The following is a 16,460-nucleotide window of genomic DNA, read 5'->3' on the forward strand; positions in this document are numbered from 1 at the left end:
GTGTATTAGCTTGCCGTCCTTTATACTTCCTTCATTCATCATTTTTCTATTACTTCTCTCCTCCCCCTTCGTGTCGGGTATTCAAACCTAGTGCAGTACGGTAAACTCCGCCTTTATTTTCCTCACACAGCACCACTTTCTCTCCAATGAGACACAAGATATAACAATAGCTCGGATTTATAGTTTATCTCGCGTACAGACAGTCCAAAAACCACATTATTGTTACGGGAGGCGCCGCAGTGGAGTGCTCCAGATATTTCAACCACCTGGGGTTTTTACGTGAGAGACACAAAATAGAAACAGTACATCAGTTTATAACAGATAAATTATTCTTTGAAAGCTCTACTGTCATCAATGTAACTATTATAGTGTTGGTGACAATGCTAAAGTAACTGGTTACCTTGTTCTTGTGTAAATTACGCTCGGAAATAGCTCATGAACATCACCTTCACATTACAAAGGTCGGAGTGGTCTTTCTTTAATTATTTTTGCAAGTTGGGAATTGATACTGCTTGAAACTTGGCATCTAAGGCATCTAGCCCTCTCCTAGGACATTGTAGTTAATTTTTAAAGAGTACGAGCTAAGTACACCCTACTAGGCGCCGTCAAAGTTTGCAACATCCTGGCATTTCGGCGTGAGAACTACAGGGCGGCGTATAGCCACCGTTATTTTTTTCGCGGTATTACTTGCCTACCAGACATTTAGGTGGTGAGGGGTACTTTGAGCACTGGGAAAAGGTAATTTACTACTACGAGAAAAACGTCTTTTCCCTTTAGTGTTCCTCTATTACAATACGAACATGAGAACATCTCTCATCGAACATTTCGTATACAAAAGAGACGTAAGCACGGCAGATGTAAGCCGAACGAACGACATTTCATTTTGAATAAGGTTTAGCTATTGTGTTTGTCAATGCGAATGCTTTAGATGCCTCATCAAACGTGTAAGTATCGTCGGCAGCACCACCAATCCTTGCCTGTCGGTCAGCATACACGAATAATGAAAGCAATCTGTATATCGTGTGATGACGCCACCCCCAAGACGGTTTGTGATGTGTTAGGCTTCCAAAGTTTGTGACGTCACCGGGAAATGGCTTGTTCGCAGGGCACCGCCATTTTGTTATTGGTGGGCCATCCCGGAGGCAATGCAAAGCTTAATGAGATGCGGGAAGCTTCTGGTGCAACTGATCCCGGAGGCTACGCAGAAGCATGTTGGGTGGAGAGAAAATGGTGGTTGCATCCATAGAGTTTTCTAAAATGAACCAGAGGGGACTCTGACGCTGCTATTATTCAGCGACCATGGCAATGATTTGTAGTACACGGATTTGCCTGGTATTAGTAATCACATCGGCGAATCACACTTGTGACTTCGTTGATTGCTGGTTTGCCCTTTTGCACTTCGTGACCCGATTTGAAATGGTAAAACTAAGTGATTAAGGTGGTGAGGCTGAACTCCTGAATGTTGTTCCGTAACAAAGCAGCTTGAAGCCACGCGAAGCAATAAGGATCGTGAAGTACGAAGACTATATAGGCAAATCCATGTACTAATCATCACTCCCATGCACGCTGAAGCGCCTTGCATTGCAGCCACCATGGACAGTAGCGCCAGAGTTCCATCCACGGTATATTTAGGAAACTTTAAGCTTGCCTTAATTCAATCACCCCAGAATAATCAGAAAAAAACAAAAAAAGAAGAAAAAGGAGGCCATCGCCTTCAAGTCGACTTAGGCGAAGCATAAGGGAAGTGGTTAGTGTTTCCTTAATGAGGCCACGTACATCCTTAATGTCGCATAAGAGTATAGAGAGTTCAGCGAGTTTATCTGAGTAAATTTTGGCAAGAATTCAGAACGCAAACAACGCTCGATGATTTCAGGAAAGAAGAAAAGCAAACGTGACCTCACAAATCAGTTTCTTGGGGAAAAGGAACTACAAATACAAACCCAGGCCAGTTGAGGAGCGCATGGGCGAGATCAACCAGAACTTTCACACACTTCACGACAGTAATTTGCCAGCGAGATATCTACAACATCCAGCAGAAAGTGACAGCTCATAGAAGGTTCACCAATAAACTGCCACTGCAAGGCTGCGCCCGTTTGTCTTTTTCATAAGTCCCCGTCTGTTGCGTGGCAGTAAATTCTTCCCAAAATGTATCATAATGTAACCTTTTGCTACTCGTCTTTGTCCTTGCCGACACAGAACGTTGCTCTATGTATTTGAAACAGCCAGTAAAATGATGCGTGATTACCTCTCGGGCTTAAAAGAGTCCGGCTCCGGGAAGAACTCTGGGTCTCGATGCAGTGCGTAGAGAGGCACGGTGACCATTCCGCCCTTGCGAATCTTGATTCCCGTCTCGCCGAGCACGCAGTCTTCCACCGCCGACCGCTCTAGCCTGAAGACAGTGGCGCAAGAGAGGTCAACAATCAACGTTTAACACACTCTTATTCTATAAATGGTGTACGTGTATATGTTGCTCTGTGCTTCTAAAGAATAAGCTTTCATGCAATGCCTGCCTCGAAAGAAAAATGTGTCAAGAGGCGGACTAGGGGAAAGTCCGATTAATTTCTTTAGGATTCCCTCGATGTTGTCGATGAGGTAAACAGGATGCTTAGTGCTCTGTTGATTTCGATTAGTTAAGCGGGTTTTCCATTATTTCATTTAATTCATTGGGAGGTTCTTGTGGACCCGAGATCTTGAACGCGTGGCCTGTGCATTTAGATGGAATAAACTTTCGTGACTTTCCTAAATTGGCATTTACATTATTTTCTTGCCCATTTCAATTATTAAGGCTGTGCGCAGAGGAGCTACTCAGACGGGACTGGCGGTACTGGTGTCAAACATTTTTTTTTTTCGAGAGGCACAACATGTGGTCAATGGCAACACAGGCGGCGTAGTGTAAGCATACCTAAAGCACATTTTACGGGCATGCTCTGGGCTACAAGTGGTTCATTGACGCCATTTGCGCAGCTTGCGGGACGTCATCACACCAGACCACCTTACTTTCAGCAGTAAATCGCATCACAGATTTCTCCTACACATTAAGGAGGGAACACAGCTGCTTAAGTTTATTGCGTATAGGCGCCTCACACTGACGAGAGGGAGCATGCAGCGTTGCTTGAAATGGTAAAGCCCTTAAATACGTCTATATTACTACACATTTTTCTATAATATACACACTTTTTTGAAATACACAGATATTTTGTGCGTATACCATTTTACTGAGACATCTCAATGCTCTCCCATATTAGAGTACCTCGCACTTTGAGTCATCAAACATTTTTTTCTTAACACATCACCAATCCACTAGGATTCCCTGCTGGTCCATCTTTGTTGTCCTCATCATGTGAGGCCCATGCGACGAATTTGTGCTCTCCCATAGCGGAGTACGAAGCACTCTCAATCATTAAACATTTTTTTCTGAACATCGAGTCATAAGTTGTGCTGGCGTGCGTCTTTACCGTGTCTGAGAGAGAGCTGCTTACAGCCCTCTCATTGTATAGTATGGAGTGCTGTGAGTCGTGTACAATTTTTTTTATAAATACAGTTCATACTTCACGTTAACGGGACAGCTTCTGGTTCTCCCATAGTAGTCATGTATAGCGCTCGAAAGCATTCACAATTTATCCGAAGCGCATACGAATAGTTTAGGGGCGACGCTCTTTAAATGGGAACACCAGTGCATTTTCGATCATGCTGAGATAATGCTGCTTTCAACTAGTATTGACAGTTCTCTCTAAAAGCTAGGGTGGTTCGCTTTGTCAAGGCGCTCATCAAACACTTTAATGAGGCAATAAACAGCAAGTCAGATCTAAAATCGAAACTGGGAGCTGCTCCGACCTCCGTGGGGGGTATGAGATGATGTCACGAGAATCCGTCGCGGATGACTTCACGAGATCTGCTACAGCCCGCCACGGCTGGCCAGGGTGTAAACATAGCGCGAAAAGCAAGTCGGCGATGTAATCCGACGCGCAATGAAGCATTGATAGCTCGTCTGAACTTATGAATGACAAGTTTAACGATGATTGCAGCTGCTATCTCGCGAAAGCAATGCTACCGTATTCCAGAACTGCTGCCCTATCTGTGACGTCAATATAATCACAGCGCTGCTCACGGCCAATTGTAAGACTGGACGTTAACGAAGACTAACACGCTGCATCCATGCAGCTTACAAAGCTGAACTGTTTTCGCGTTGTCATCGCGTCGTAGAAGAAAGCATGTACTGCATCCGTCTGCTGGTAGAGGCGGGGTTTTTGAAAAAAAAAAAAAGCAGTCCTTTGCGTCACCTGCACAGGGTGGCCCGCGTTTATAGGTGTGATTCCAAAATCAGCTACCAATTTTAAAACTTGTTTTCTAAACAAACTAAATGACTTACGGTTGTATAATTTGACACAACTTAGCAGAGTACCGATGAGAGCACATGTTTAAAGCTTTATTGATATCACTGAATACCGAAAAATCGAAAAACATCGCAGTTCTCTTGAAGGGGCCCTGAAACACTTTTTTGAGTAACCATGGAGTTAATTCACTGGAAAAGCGTACTACCTCAAGTTTAACGCCACAAAAATGTTAAGAATTCTTTCAGTACGAGAGGAGTTACAAAGATATGTCACACGCTGCAATCACATTTTCTCTTTTCTCGTCCCGATAAAAGCGCTGGAAGCTGAGCAGGGAGGGGTAGGAGGAGCAAACAAAAACGTCACTCGCGCCTTGTGACCTTGAGTATTTTTTTTTCTTCGAATGCGCGGCTTTCTCAGTGCCATCGCACGCGCGTGCGTGGACAAGTGATGACCTTTTGCGGTGACCTGTGTAACAACCGAGCACGCCATGTTAAAATCAGCCAATGGTCGATAGATGGGCTTACTGGGCTCACTTTCCGTGATTTGTCGAGAGAAGAGAAAGCTATTTTCAGTTGATAATTTATTGTGAATTCCAGGCCGCGTGCTTCACTATATTATTTGGCTTGCATGTTGTCGCAAGCCTCTACTACCGATCGGCAGCGCTTTCTGACCATGCTCTAAAGGTGTTGCAGGGCCCCTTTACGGCGTGGTTCATGCGTCTGCTGCATGTAGTAGCCGCCTCTCGTTATAGTGCTTAGAATGTGCGCTGGATGCCGTTACTCGTGCATGATGATTATATGATGAAAATATGCGAGACGGCGGTAGCTGGAGTGTTTACTAGATGGACGGATGTACGAAAAACTACAGACAGACAGACATGTGGACAAATGGACGACAGACAGACAGATGGATGGATGGATGGACATACATACATACATACATACATACATACATACATACATACATACATACATACATACATACATACATACATACATACATACATACATACATACATACATACATACATACATACATACATACATACATACATACATACATACGGACAGATGGACGGATAGATGCAGGTACGCACGGACGCACGAACAGACGCGGCCAGCAGATTATTCACGGTTTGCCGATAAAACCTTCGAAGCTTCGCCCCACTCATCATTATTAAAAAAAATCACAGCGTATCCACGGAGTGATACGCTGTGATTTTTTTTTTGTAACGAATTTTTGTGTTTGTTCATGTTCTGTTTTCTGAAAGGTTCCGTTCGAATTTTATTGATGTCCACTGCTTGTGAGACTTAATTTTTCAAAGCACAGTTTCCTACGCTGCGCGCAATCAATAGTGTTAGCACATCGATAATCACAACATTGCATAACTGCGTTGTAACCAAAATGTCCGAAATTCCAATAATGCATGTCAAGTGGGTGGGACAGGAAATTGATGTCAAGGAGTAGAGAAAGCCGGGGGAGAGGAGGGACACAAGCTCTACCGTTTCCCTGGTGTTCGTATACGTGCAGTGCGTAGCAGCCGCATCTTTTTGTTTTTTGTGTTTTTATCTCGATGCAAGAAGAATGTAATTTCTGTGTCAGCCGCAGTAATGAATTTCACTTCGTTATAGGCGCTGTCTGAGTGTAATCACATTTTGTTCCGAGCAGCCAGAATCACGTTGACGACTAGACTGATAAAAATTAAAAGGTATCTCCTGAATTTACTAATAACACAATTATTGGCAATATCATGTTCAAGCAGAGGTTTCTTTTTCATATATAGTTAGAATAGCATTCTACCCTATATATATATATATAAATAAATAAATAAATAAATATATATATATATATATATATATATATATATATATATATATATATGTGTGTGTGTGTGTGTGTGTGTGTGTGTGTCTGTGTGTGTGTGTGTGTTCTGTATGTGAAGGGATAACAGACAGTGAGCAAATTATACGGTGTGTAGCTTGGCATTAGTTCCAGATCGTAAAAAAACAACAACACCGGGCCTACGCAGTATAGGCGCAGCACAGTCACAGCAAAAGCTAGAAGAGCGGGATTTCAGAGCATTTCCAAAACACTAATCGGGTAACTACTGCAAGCACACTTGTTTGGCATTCACTAGGGCATTAATAATAAACTTTGGGTAGTAGGACGGCATTTGGTATGCTATTTTTAGTCATCCTTCTGAGAAGCGTGGTATCCGCTAAACACTCGCTAGAAATTTTGTGCCAATTGCAGTGGCTGACGACGATGAGGAATTATGGCTGAAATGGGCATGCGCCAGAGTTATTAGGTCAACAAGAGCAAGCTTTTGTGATGGTTTGAAGCATTGGACGGGCCACTCGTTACGCTATTTGCATTTCGCGACGACTCGTTGTTCTTTCGCTGTTGTAAAACGCTTTATAAGTCGTAATAACGCTATTGTCTTCCTGACGTCAAGCCTGCCTAAAGTAAGTTTGCGAACAAGTCACATGCACCAACGTAGCTCAGTGGTAAAATACCGGGCTGGCACTAATCGGATGCGGGTTCAAGCGCCACTGTGTCATTGATGCAAGGTTTTCTTTTTCCAAATTCGCGTGATGTAGTTATGGACACCGACAGTGGCGGCGGTGGTGGACCACAACAACTGCGCGTGACCCGGAAAGCGATGTCACATCTTTCGCTGTAATACAACGTATAGTACAAACAAGAAGTAAGAAGAGATGGATTAGGTATTGGTAATACCGAAGATACCTTAAAAATTAAAAACAAACAAAACAAGAATAGTAATTGTCTGGTCTATCTCCAGAGGGGTTTTGAAGGAAGGCCTGCGTACACAACAAATACACCCCTTTATTTACGAGATATGATCCTGTCGTTGTTAACAAAAGCCGTAACACACCACTAATAATATTATTTGACGAGGTTTAACGTCCCCAAGCAACGTCCACTCACAAATCCATTAACGTTCATCACGAATGATACAAGTAGCTCACCAAGACATGCAGTGATCATCCTAGAGTTTCAGAATAATCTGTGTGATGATACTTGTATTTTTTTAACAGCTAGTGACAACTTTGTGGCAGCTCATGTGACTTGGCGGTATAACATGCCGACAGATGCCTCAATATGAGCACGCTTTTAGTTACATCCAAAGAAAGTCAACTAAGGTGAAAAAGTCAGGTACTCCAATAACCAGCGTAAGGGATCGGGCATTACGCGAATCTGAGATGGAGACATTTGGTAATGGTCGAAAAATGGGGTATAGTTATTAGTTTTCAAACGTCCTTGTGGTCGTAAAAGCTGCAATATACCTTGGGGCTGTTGGGTAGAGTCGCAGCGTCTCGGAGACGACGCAATGTAGGTACTTGAGCTTCGCCACCGCGTCCATGCTGGGCTCACTTCCCTGCAAGAAGTCAGGTCGCATTACGCACAGCATTCTCACAAGTGGGATACACTTTAAGATACACCAAAGGCAACTATTAGGTCAACGTTGATTTTTTTGAAATAGGGGCCCAGAAAGCTTTTAGTGTTATTTTTGTGCTGAGGAAATGCTTATTTTGAAATAAAAACACATTTCAGGGGTCCACATCGAGAAGCGCACTTCGAATTACCCACCTCAAGCGGAACGTCTCACGTCACCATCGGCGTGCACAATGTTGCCCGGATTCACTGCGCTGCCGACGACACTAGTAACAGTAGAATGAAAGTATAGGGAGCCACACTAGCAACAACAACCATTGAACTATTTACTGCCATGGGCTGCGAGATGGGAGACGTGCTTGGTTCAACAGGTTCCCGCTAGATGGAACGACCTGTCCAGTTTAACCAGGCGAAAATTGAACTTTTTAACCACTCGTACCATTCCCCCTAATAATGTACAGTTTTTTTTATGAATCAAGCAAAAACGAACCAGCAGCATTTTATTACGTCTGTTGATGCACGGAAGCTCCTTTACTTAATGCAGCTAGTTCGATTACTAGATTAATTGTAGGGGGTACCTCTCATGTTATTGGAATCATTTTGCAAACGTCCTACGCGTAGGGAATGTCTTGTCTTGTCTTGTCTTGTCTCCTAGGAGATCTTGGCTCATACCCACATGTGGGATTGGCCACACTGTACCTCATAATAGATCATTAGGGCATGTGTTTTCGTGCATTTACCTTGATTTCTCAGTAAGTAGGGCACTGCTGTCGATAAAAGTGTGGTTTTACACGTTTTGTACATTGAGCTTTCACTCTGACGTAAGTTTATATTTGACGTTAGTGTCCTCTTAAAATATATTCAGCTGTTTTGTCTTGGCGATTCCAGCGCTGCCCACTTTTCGCGAGTATCTCATAAAGAGTAGACTAGACAAGCTATATCTCGGTTAAAAGCCGCATTTTCCTTCCTAAGTCACACGGGCACTGCAGTATGCAGCTTCTATGTACTGCGGGAACTTGAGATTTGAGAAATACAAACACTGCAACTCATTGCTACAGTGGTGTAGCCTTGTTTTAAGATGACACACAAACTACACATCGCAGCGCTGGCGCCGGGAGTTCCACGCATCGCGCTCGGAGCAGCGATCAGTGGAGAAACAGTGAAAAAGGAAGCTGTAAAACAGAAAATATTCGTAAATAAATAGGAAACTCGCAAGAAATAAACTGAAAGGAGAAGAAAATACAGGTGAAACAAAAAGAGACACAAAAGAGCAAACAAACTCTATACAAACACATGAGATACACGGGTGAATCAATCAATGCTTCACAGTTCGTACAACATTCGGTTTGGATAAATTGGCGTTGATTTTTCGTGACGCAGACTTCTGCTAGAACCATCTGCGTAAAACTGTTTCTCGCAGAGCTTTTTTTTTTTTTTACACGTTATTCCTGTTAAGCAATTTATGCGCGTCCTATTTCGAACAGGTGGTCGCACTTCAGCCCCGTGCTATGGGGCCCCCGAGAATAAGCATCTTATGCCTGCATTTTCCGCAAGACAGTAACGATAAAGAACTATTCAAAGCTGTAATAGGAGCATTCAATATTTAGCCAGGTTCCAAGGAGAACAACTGCGGTGCTCGCACGCGAACTTCCACTTACGTTCGCCGCAATGCATGCGTCCACTTCTCGCCTCAGTTTGTCTTGCACCTCTGGGTGCACGGCGAGCAGGTGCGCAGCGAATGCCACCATCGACGCGGTGGTCTCCTGGCCGCCCACGAAGAACAGCACGCACTGGGCAAGGGCTTCGTCCTCGGTCAAAGCTGCACGCATCGCCGAAGTTGTCATGTTAGATAGGCTGTAACACTTGTAGACCCTTCCGACGCGTCATAATTCTCACCTTGAATAACCGTGCGTCCCCGACGGAGTGCGTTTTGGTACGCAGGAATAAATTCCAACCTACGTATACGTATAAACGAGGCAATGCCCTGTTGCAGTAGAAAAAATCAGGGCAGTGTGTGCAGTTGCCGCGACGAGGAATCGTACAATAGAGGCACGTGTTGTCTAACGTTGGCTAAGTCGCGACTAATGTCGGTTACCACTGGCTATACTGGCTAATACTGGTGAAACTAGATCAAATGACGGTCAGTGGTGGCTTAGCGGTAGCTAATGTTGATTAGAGTGGACCAAATAATAGCTAATTTTGGTTAATGGCGGCTGTTGTGACGAATGCCATCTAGTGGTGCAATATATTAGTTGCATAATCAAATTCTAAGTAACATTTAGCCATCGTCTGAAAACTCCACAATACAAGTTCTTGCAGAAAATGTTTTGTCCTTGTAAAGCCTCCATATTTCTTTTCCGCTGATTACTCATTTTATGACCAGAGTACGAAACTTCAACCTCTGGTACGACACGTGTGTCTTTTTTTATGCGCAAGCTTTATGTGACAGAACAAGTCGATCTACCGAGACTTCTTGGCCGAACGGGGCACGCGCTAAACACGCATTCGGCCTGCTTCTATTCATGGAGTACAAAATACATGGGAAGTGATGAACACGCTTATATGTTGCACTAAGCGGGATAAAGTGACCAGACGCCAAACGTAAACTATATTCCTCTAAGGCCTGTACAGTTTGTAATATATCGACGAAAAACTAGTGAAAACACTTTCAAGCAAATATAACTATGACTACGACATTTCAGTGCTTCTTTATAAACTTTTCGCATAGTCATGGTAACTACTTCCTTTCTGGACGGTGGCGCAGAGGCTGACGCACGCTCACCACCTCGGCAGTGCATTTTGGCAAGTCACGCACATCTGCTACAGCCCAGGGGAGCTTATGGCGACATACTTGAAACCTTCGATGGCAAATGTTTATATGAGCAGATCAACAAATCTTGTAACGTTATTAAAAGACACAAAACGAGAACTACAGAAGCTGTACATGTCACAACACTTGCTGCGGGTCACGTCCTCCAAGTCGCGGTTGATTTCTAACAAAACTGATGGGATACCACTCACTAGGCCGATCTGTTAATGTGTCGAAATGCACTTCCAACGTTGTCATGCAATAGACGTCGCGTTCTCACCTCTGTGAAAGCTCATGTAGCGTCCCCTTTACGCTATACGTGCATATATCTCGTTCTTAAGTTGAAGTTCTTGCAGTGAAGCTGCATAAGGCGAGGTAATGTGAAAATAATATGGTGGTCTATGAACACACGAGTGTTCAGAAACTAAAACTGACGAAGCAATCGCCAACTCTGAGTACACGCACACTCAGACTAGTTACTCTTCACGTCTACATACAGTATAAACTGCATCATGAATTGTTACCCTTAAAACCTTTTAGCAGTTATTTAAAGCTAACTTCACCAAATGCAAAGTATTAAACGTGCATTTCTAATACTGGTGTTACACGGTCAGTGTTGACGCAATCAGGGACGATCCTAATTAGGTTCGGTCTATATCAGGTGCTGCTTTATTTTTACGTTTTATTCCTGACCAGGCCCCATAAGTATCAAGGCGATCGTGATCAGCGCACCACAATCCTGCTTCCAGATAACGATTTTATAGATGTTTGCGACAAACTCGATACGAATTAGTTTGGTATAGCAGTGATTATTGTTGACCAATATCAAGAAGTTAGACCCGGCTCTACCTTGATGAAGAACGGCTATTTGGGCTAGTTGGTTAAATTCCAATATAATAAGGTTTGCAGCGTAAGCACGAAAGTGCTGGAAGAAAAGCGAACGGAAGGCAAAGAGGGGCGACACGAGCGCTGACTACCAATTGACATTATTTTTCGTGGCACACATGTTAATATATACAAGCAAGCAAAATCGTTTAACAAGAAAACGCGAGAAACGTGACACAGTTCCGGGGGAACCATGTCGCAAACTATGCTGCAACCCTTATTATAATGGACTCTACCTTGATCGTGAAAGAATGGCACCCGTACAACGCAAACGTACCCCACCAAGATACAACACAACGCAATTAGAGAGATCCTGGCTTGGAATTAAACGAGGAACGGCACGTTTTGTCCTCCTCCACGCGGAGTGCTTGAATGGCTATTGTTTATTTACCCTGTTCCGCCATTTTTTTGGTATGGCAGAAAAAAAATAAAAAGGGGGAGGGGGGGTCAAGTGTTGGCGGTGCCGTTCCTGGCTACGCCACTGCTCTCTACATGAAAAGGGCCCTAACATTGAACTCCTCGCTCCATAAACACGGCATCGTGCAAGCGATCGAGTAAGAGCAGGAGCAACACTCTGGCTCTGTGCATGCATCTGCTCCAGACAGCTCTAATACCGCTCGAAGAAAACCAGGCCTTGTCACAGCACGTCAGGGGAGGCACTGCTGGTTGTAACCTAATGGACGTAATGCAATAGAGCCTTAATGCGATCCGATGTTCAATAACAGCCTGTCGCAATGCTCTGTCGCAAAGGGCTGTCGTAAAGCCCTAATGGGCTTTCACATAACGAGGTTGCATATAAAGAAAACGAAGAATGAGCTTGAACCAAACGTGCAATTTCGCTTCTGACAGAGCCAGGGAGATGTGCCCTAATGCACGTCTATAACGAAACTAACGTGGGAAACATGGCTGAATGATAGGCTCGAATCAAACGCGTGAGCTTCCTTCCAAAAGACAATAAAAGGCATTTGTGGGTAAGATTTGCAGCGCTCGCTATACTTTACCCAACAGCAAGGGATATTTCTCGACTGGCTCTTTAAGGATCGAGTTAATGTAGGAGTAATTTAAGGTGATTCATTCACACAAAAAAAAAAAATGTCAGAGTCCCAGTTCTCAAACTGCCAAGCAGAAACAGGGTCAGTTAATGCAACTGAGGGACGTATAATAGCTCGAAGTGCAGAACTCTGCCTTCGTTTTCTTGGAATGTTTTTACGCCCAGGCCCTGAAACGTTTTTCTTTTACTTATTTAGGCTTTTCAGTGATACGCCTCTATTACCGTTTTCGGCTAACGTCTTTGGACTTTGCCACGGATTATTTTTTAGCTCTTTTCTATGGAAACAGCTCCGTGTATTCAACGCTTGTCGTAATGAAGTAACCAGTGCAATTGGTTGCTCCTGTTATATGACGCCAAAATAAGCTGCACCTTTAGTGTGGTTGTTGTCGTTGAGTATCTATGTGCACGTTATCACAGCTGTAATGCTAGCCATAATTGAAAGACAAGTTAACGGACTTTGTGACTATTATAAGAGCTGCGTGTTACTGACTATTGCACGTAGTAACTCACTGAATTTTTATTTCTGCCTGATTGCTTATTTACTCAAGAGAGAGAGAAAGGTTAAGTAAAAGGCAGGAAGGTTAACCTGAAGAAAATATTTGGTGTGATACGCTGCAATAGGGAAGGGGTTAGGGGGAACAGAAAGGTAAGGAAAGAAAGAAAATGAGAAAGTGCATAAAAAATCTACAGGAGAAGATTTTTTTAAGAAACACGCATCGCCACACACTTAAGCCCAGGACTGCTAGAGAGAAGAGCTCTAAGCAACCTTAGTACGCCTCGACGGTCAGCCGCTTACGGAACAATCGCCCCGCCACGCTGGCCTAGTGGCTGGGGTACTCGGCTGCTGACTCGCAGGTCGCGAACTCTAACGCCGGCTGCGGCAGCTGCGTTTTCGAAGGAGGCGAAAATGCTGTAGGCCCGTTTGCTCAGATTTGGGTACAAGTTAAAAAACCTCAGGTAGTCGAAATTTCCGGAGCCCTCCACAATGTCGTCCCTCATGAACAAATGGTGGTTTTGGGATGTTTCCACATATCAATGTTTGAGGGCTGAGACGTTCGAGCTTCCAACCAGAAGGCGACAAAGGCGTTGCAGAAGTTTCCGCGGTTAATTAGGCAAGGTTACTTAACCAGCTCTGGAAGCAGCAAAGCTGTGCAAAAGAACTGACGCAAAAAAAAAATGACGCAACTTTAGGTTGGCTCGAAAAGCGTCCGACTAGGCAGTTTGTTATTTCCTTCAAGTATCAGTATTTTTTCTACTTACTGCAGGTACCCGCGACGCAGAAAATTACACCACGTGACAAACCCTCCAATGCGATGTGATTGCAGTGCTCATTACGTTCCACATACAAACTGTATTCTTCCCTCACCTCGATTTATGGAAGCGTTAAGCATGCGAAGACGTTATTTCTTGTGCTGCCGCAAGCAATGCGTGTGTCATGGCGCGACCACCATCATTGTCACTGCACTCTTTAAGTGACAATACTGATTGTTGGCCTACTTGGTTCTTGCTTACTGACATGCTTTGGCCGCAAATAACACAAGCACAAAGTAAAGAAACACTCATCGACAAGCACAAGCGGTTTCTTTACTTTGTGTGTGTGGGTTATTTGCGGCCAAAGCATGTCAGTAAACTGTTTAAATGACGGCTCGCCCAACCCAATGTTAGGTTGTTTGGACGTGGAACGTTAGGAAGCCCTGCAGTCAATGCGCGCGTAGACGGGCAAATGAGCATGATACGCGGGCATGTCACGCGGAGCTGTACCAGTAGGCATAAAAAAATACCAGTACCCATTCAATAGATGGAGGAGGAGGTAGAGGAAGGAAAGGCAGTAAAGCTATACATATGAGTGTTCGGTTTGCTAACCTACACTGGGGGAAGCAGATTAAAGGATGAAAAGAGATAGAAGGAAGAAAACATAAAAAAATGGCAGCATATCCACGGAGTGAATGATGGAGAGTGGGGCGAAAAATTCATCCGTCCATGCGTCCGTCTGTGTGACCGTCCATGCGTCTGTTCGTGCGCCCGTCCCTGCGTTCGTTCATGCATCCGCCCCTGCGTCCGTTCATGCGTCCATTCATGCATCTGTGTGTCCGTTCGTCCATCTATTCAACACTCCAAGTTCCACCATCTCGCATCTTTTTATCATATATTCCCCATATAGAAGCACCGCCATTCAGTGGACATTCCAAGGACTAAACGAGAGGTGGAACACGCACACTTTCTTACGGCTTGCGCTTCGGGTCTACTTCCCACCTTCAACCACCTTGAGTTCATGGTGTATATTAGTTCACTGCATTCATGGCACTGCGGCCCAATGCTCGCTAAACCTTTTTAAAACCGAGGAGGCTACACCCAGCGAGTATAACGTAGCAACCTTTTTCTGTCAGATAGTGCTCAATGTACATGCCAGTGGCTGCTAATACGAAATGAGAGACAGGAGGATTCAGCTTTTAATTTCTTACGGCTTGCGCTTCGTATCTGCTTCCCCCCTTTAACCACCTCGAATTCATTCATGGTATATACTAGTTCATTGTATTCATGGCCCTGCGGCTCAACGCTCGCTAAACCTTTCTAAAACTAAGGAGGTTACACCCAGCGAGTATAATGTAGCAACCCTTTCTTGTCCGATAGTGCTCAATGTACATGCCAATGGCTGCTAATGGGGATCGCAGCGTGCGCGTTGACTAAAAGCCGAATGCTCCTGTCTCTCATTCCCCATTAGCAGCCATTGGCATGTACATTGAGCACTATTTTTTATTGTTAAACAACGGACAGAAGAAATCTCTCACCGGCACCAGCTTGGAGGTCAAATGTTATACCTATTTCGGGTATGTGCCACTGGTGGTTACGTACTACGAGGAACGCACAAGCCACGCCATAAGGAGCTTCGCCCCTAAAATACGTGAGCTTAAACTAGACAGCCCCGTTCGGTAGTAGGGAACGCAGGACTCCAGGCTTATCACGTCCCACTGTAGATTGTGGTTCGTGATGCCTACTGAAGGCTTGCAAGCACTGGACGTAGAACACCCAGTACCTGTTACACGGCCTAAGTGCGTGGTGACTTCAGCCTGCCAATGAACACTCGAAGTGTGTCTACCAATAATTGATGAACTATTAGGGTTCATTTGTCATCTTGTAGAAGTTCGTCAGTCGGACACTAGGGGTTTACTGTGGCCGGGGGAGCTGTGAGTACGCATGTCGCCGTGACTTCGGCCACGGAATACAAACAGCGTCAGTAGGGTCCATAGTGTTGTTTTCAGTACCGACTGTCGCTGATCCATGTGGCTGCGGCTTTGCCAATATAGGCCAATTGCAATTTTCAGAAAAATTGGAATTTGCATTTTATTGTATTCTGATTCATACTAGCTGATTACAATCCGGGTGGAAAGGGAGACGCTGAAGCAGGGAGCCGAATGGGCGCTGCGGATGGGGAGGCATTCGCTTTTTTTGATGAGCTTTTTGACGAACGCAGTCGCCACTTCCTGACGGTTGCTGCAGCCTCGCGATGCGACGTAAGGTCTCTTGCCATTTGTCTCCGTACATATATCTCTCTTTTCATTTTTGGGCAATTTTTCGAGGATGCTTCGTAGGGTCCAATGCAATTTGCACACTCGGGAACGTTGGTCCGCGGACTGGGTTCCAACGCAGCGATAACATACTGGCTTGTAATCTCACACGTCGCTCACGCGACCAAGCTTCATGCAGTTGTGAAATTGCAGTGGCTGTGGTTCAAAACGTCTCACAGGGTGTTGTAAGTGACCCAACTTTACGTGGGCTACTTCTGACACTCTGTAAGACCGTGGGCAACTTTACGTGCGAAGGTAGAGAGCTGCCTCTAAAATATATCTTCACGCAGCGTGAGGTACCCAAACGAGCAACCTTGATGGCGACACTAGCTTTATTAGCTGGCCTGACGAGGTCACTTAAGTCCGAGCAGAGAATGGCAACGTCGTAAAGGATTCAA

General features: G+C 44.5%; 1 protein-coding gene across 1 annotated transcript in view; it reads right to left on the reverse strand.

The window, feature by feature from the left end:
• Positions 1-16,460, reverse strand: part of LOC119173732 (cytochrome P450 3A24) — a 59,396-nt gene that overhangs the window by 5,533 nt on the left and 37,403 nt on the right. Inside the window, exons 10-12 of the mRNA XM_075895898.1 lie at positions 9,410-9,570; positions 7,643-7,734; positions 2,246-2,389 (exon numbers count right to left, since the gene is read on the reverse strand). Of these exons, the coding sequence (XP_075752013.1) occupies positions 2,246-2,389; positions 7,643-7,734; positions 9,410-9,570 (397 nt within the window). The remainder of the gene's footprint in view (positions 1-2,245; positions 2,390-7,642; positions 7,735-9,409; positions 9,571-16,460) is intronic.

Source organism: Rhipicephalus microplus, chromosome 5 (genome assembly GCF_043290135.1).
Source record: "Rhipicephalus microplus isolate Deutch F79 chromosome 5, USDA_Rmic, whole genome shotgun sequence".
NCBI classification, from domain to species: domain Eukaryota; kingdom Metazoa; phylum Arthropoda; class Arachnida; order Ixodida; family Ixodidae; genus Rhipicephalus; species Rhipicephalus microplus.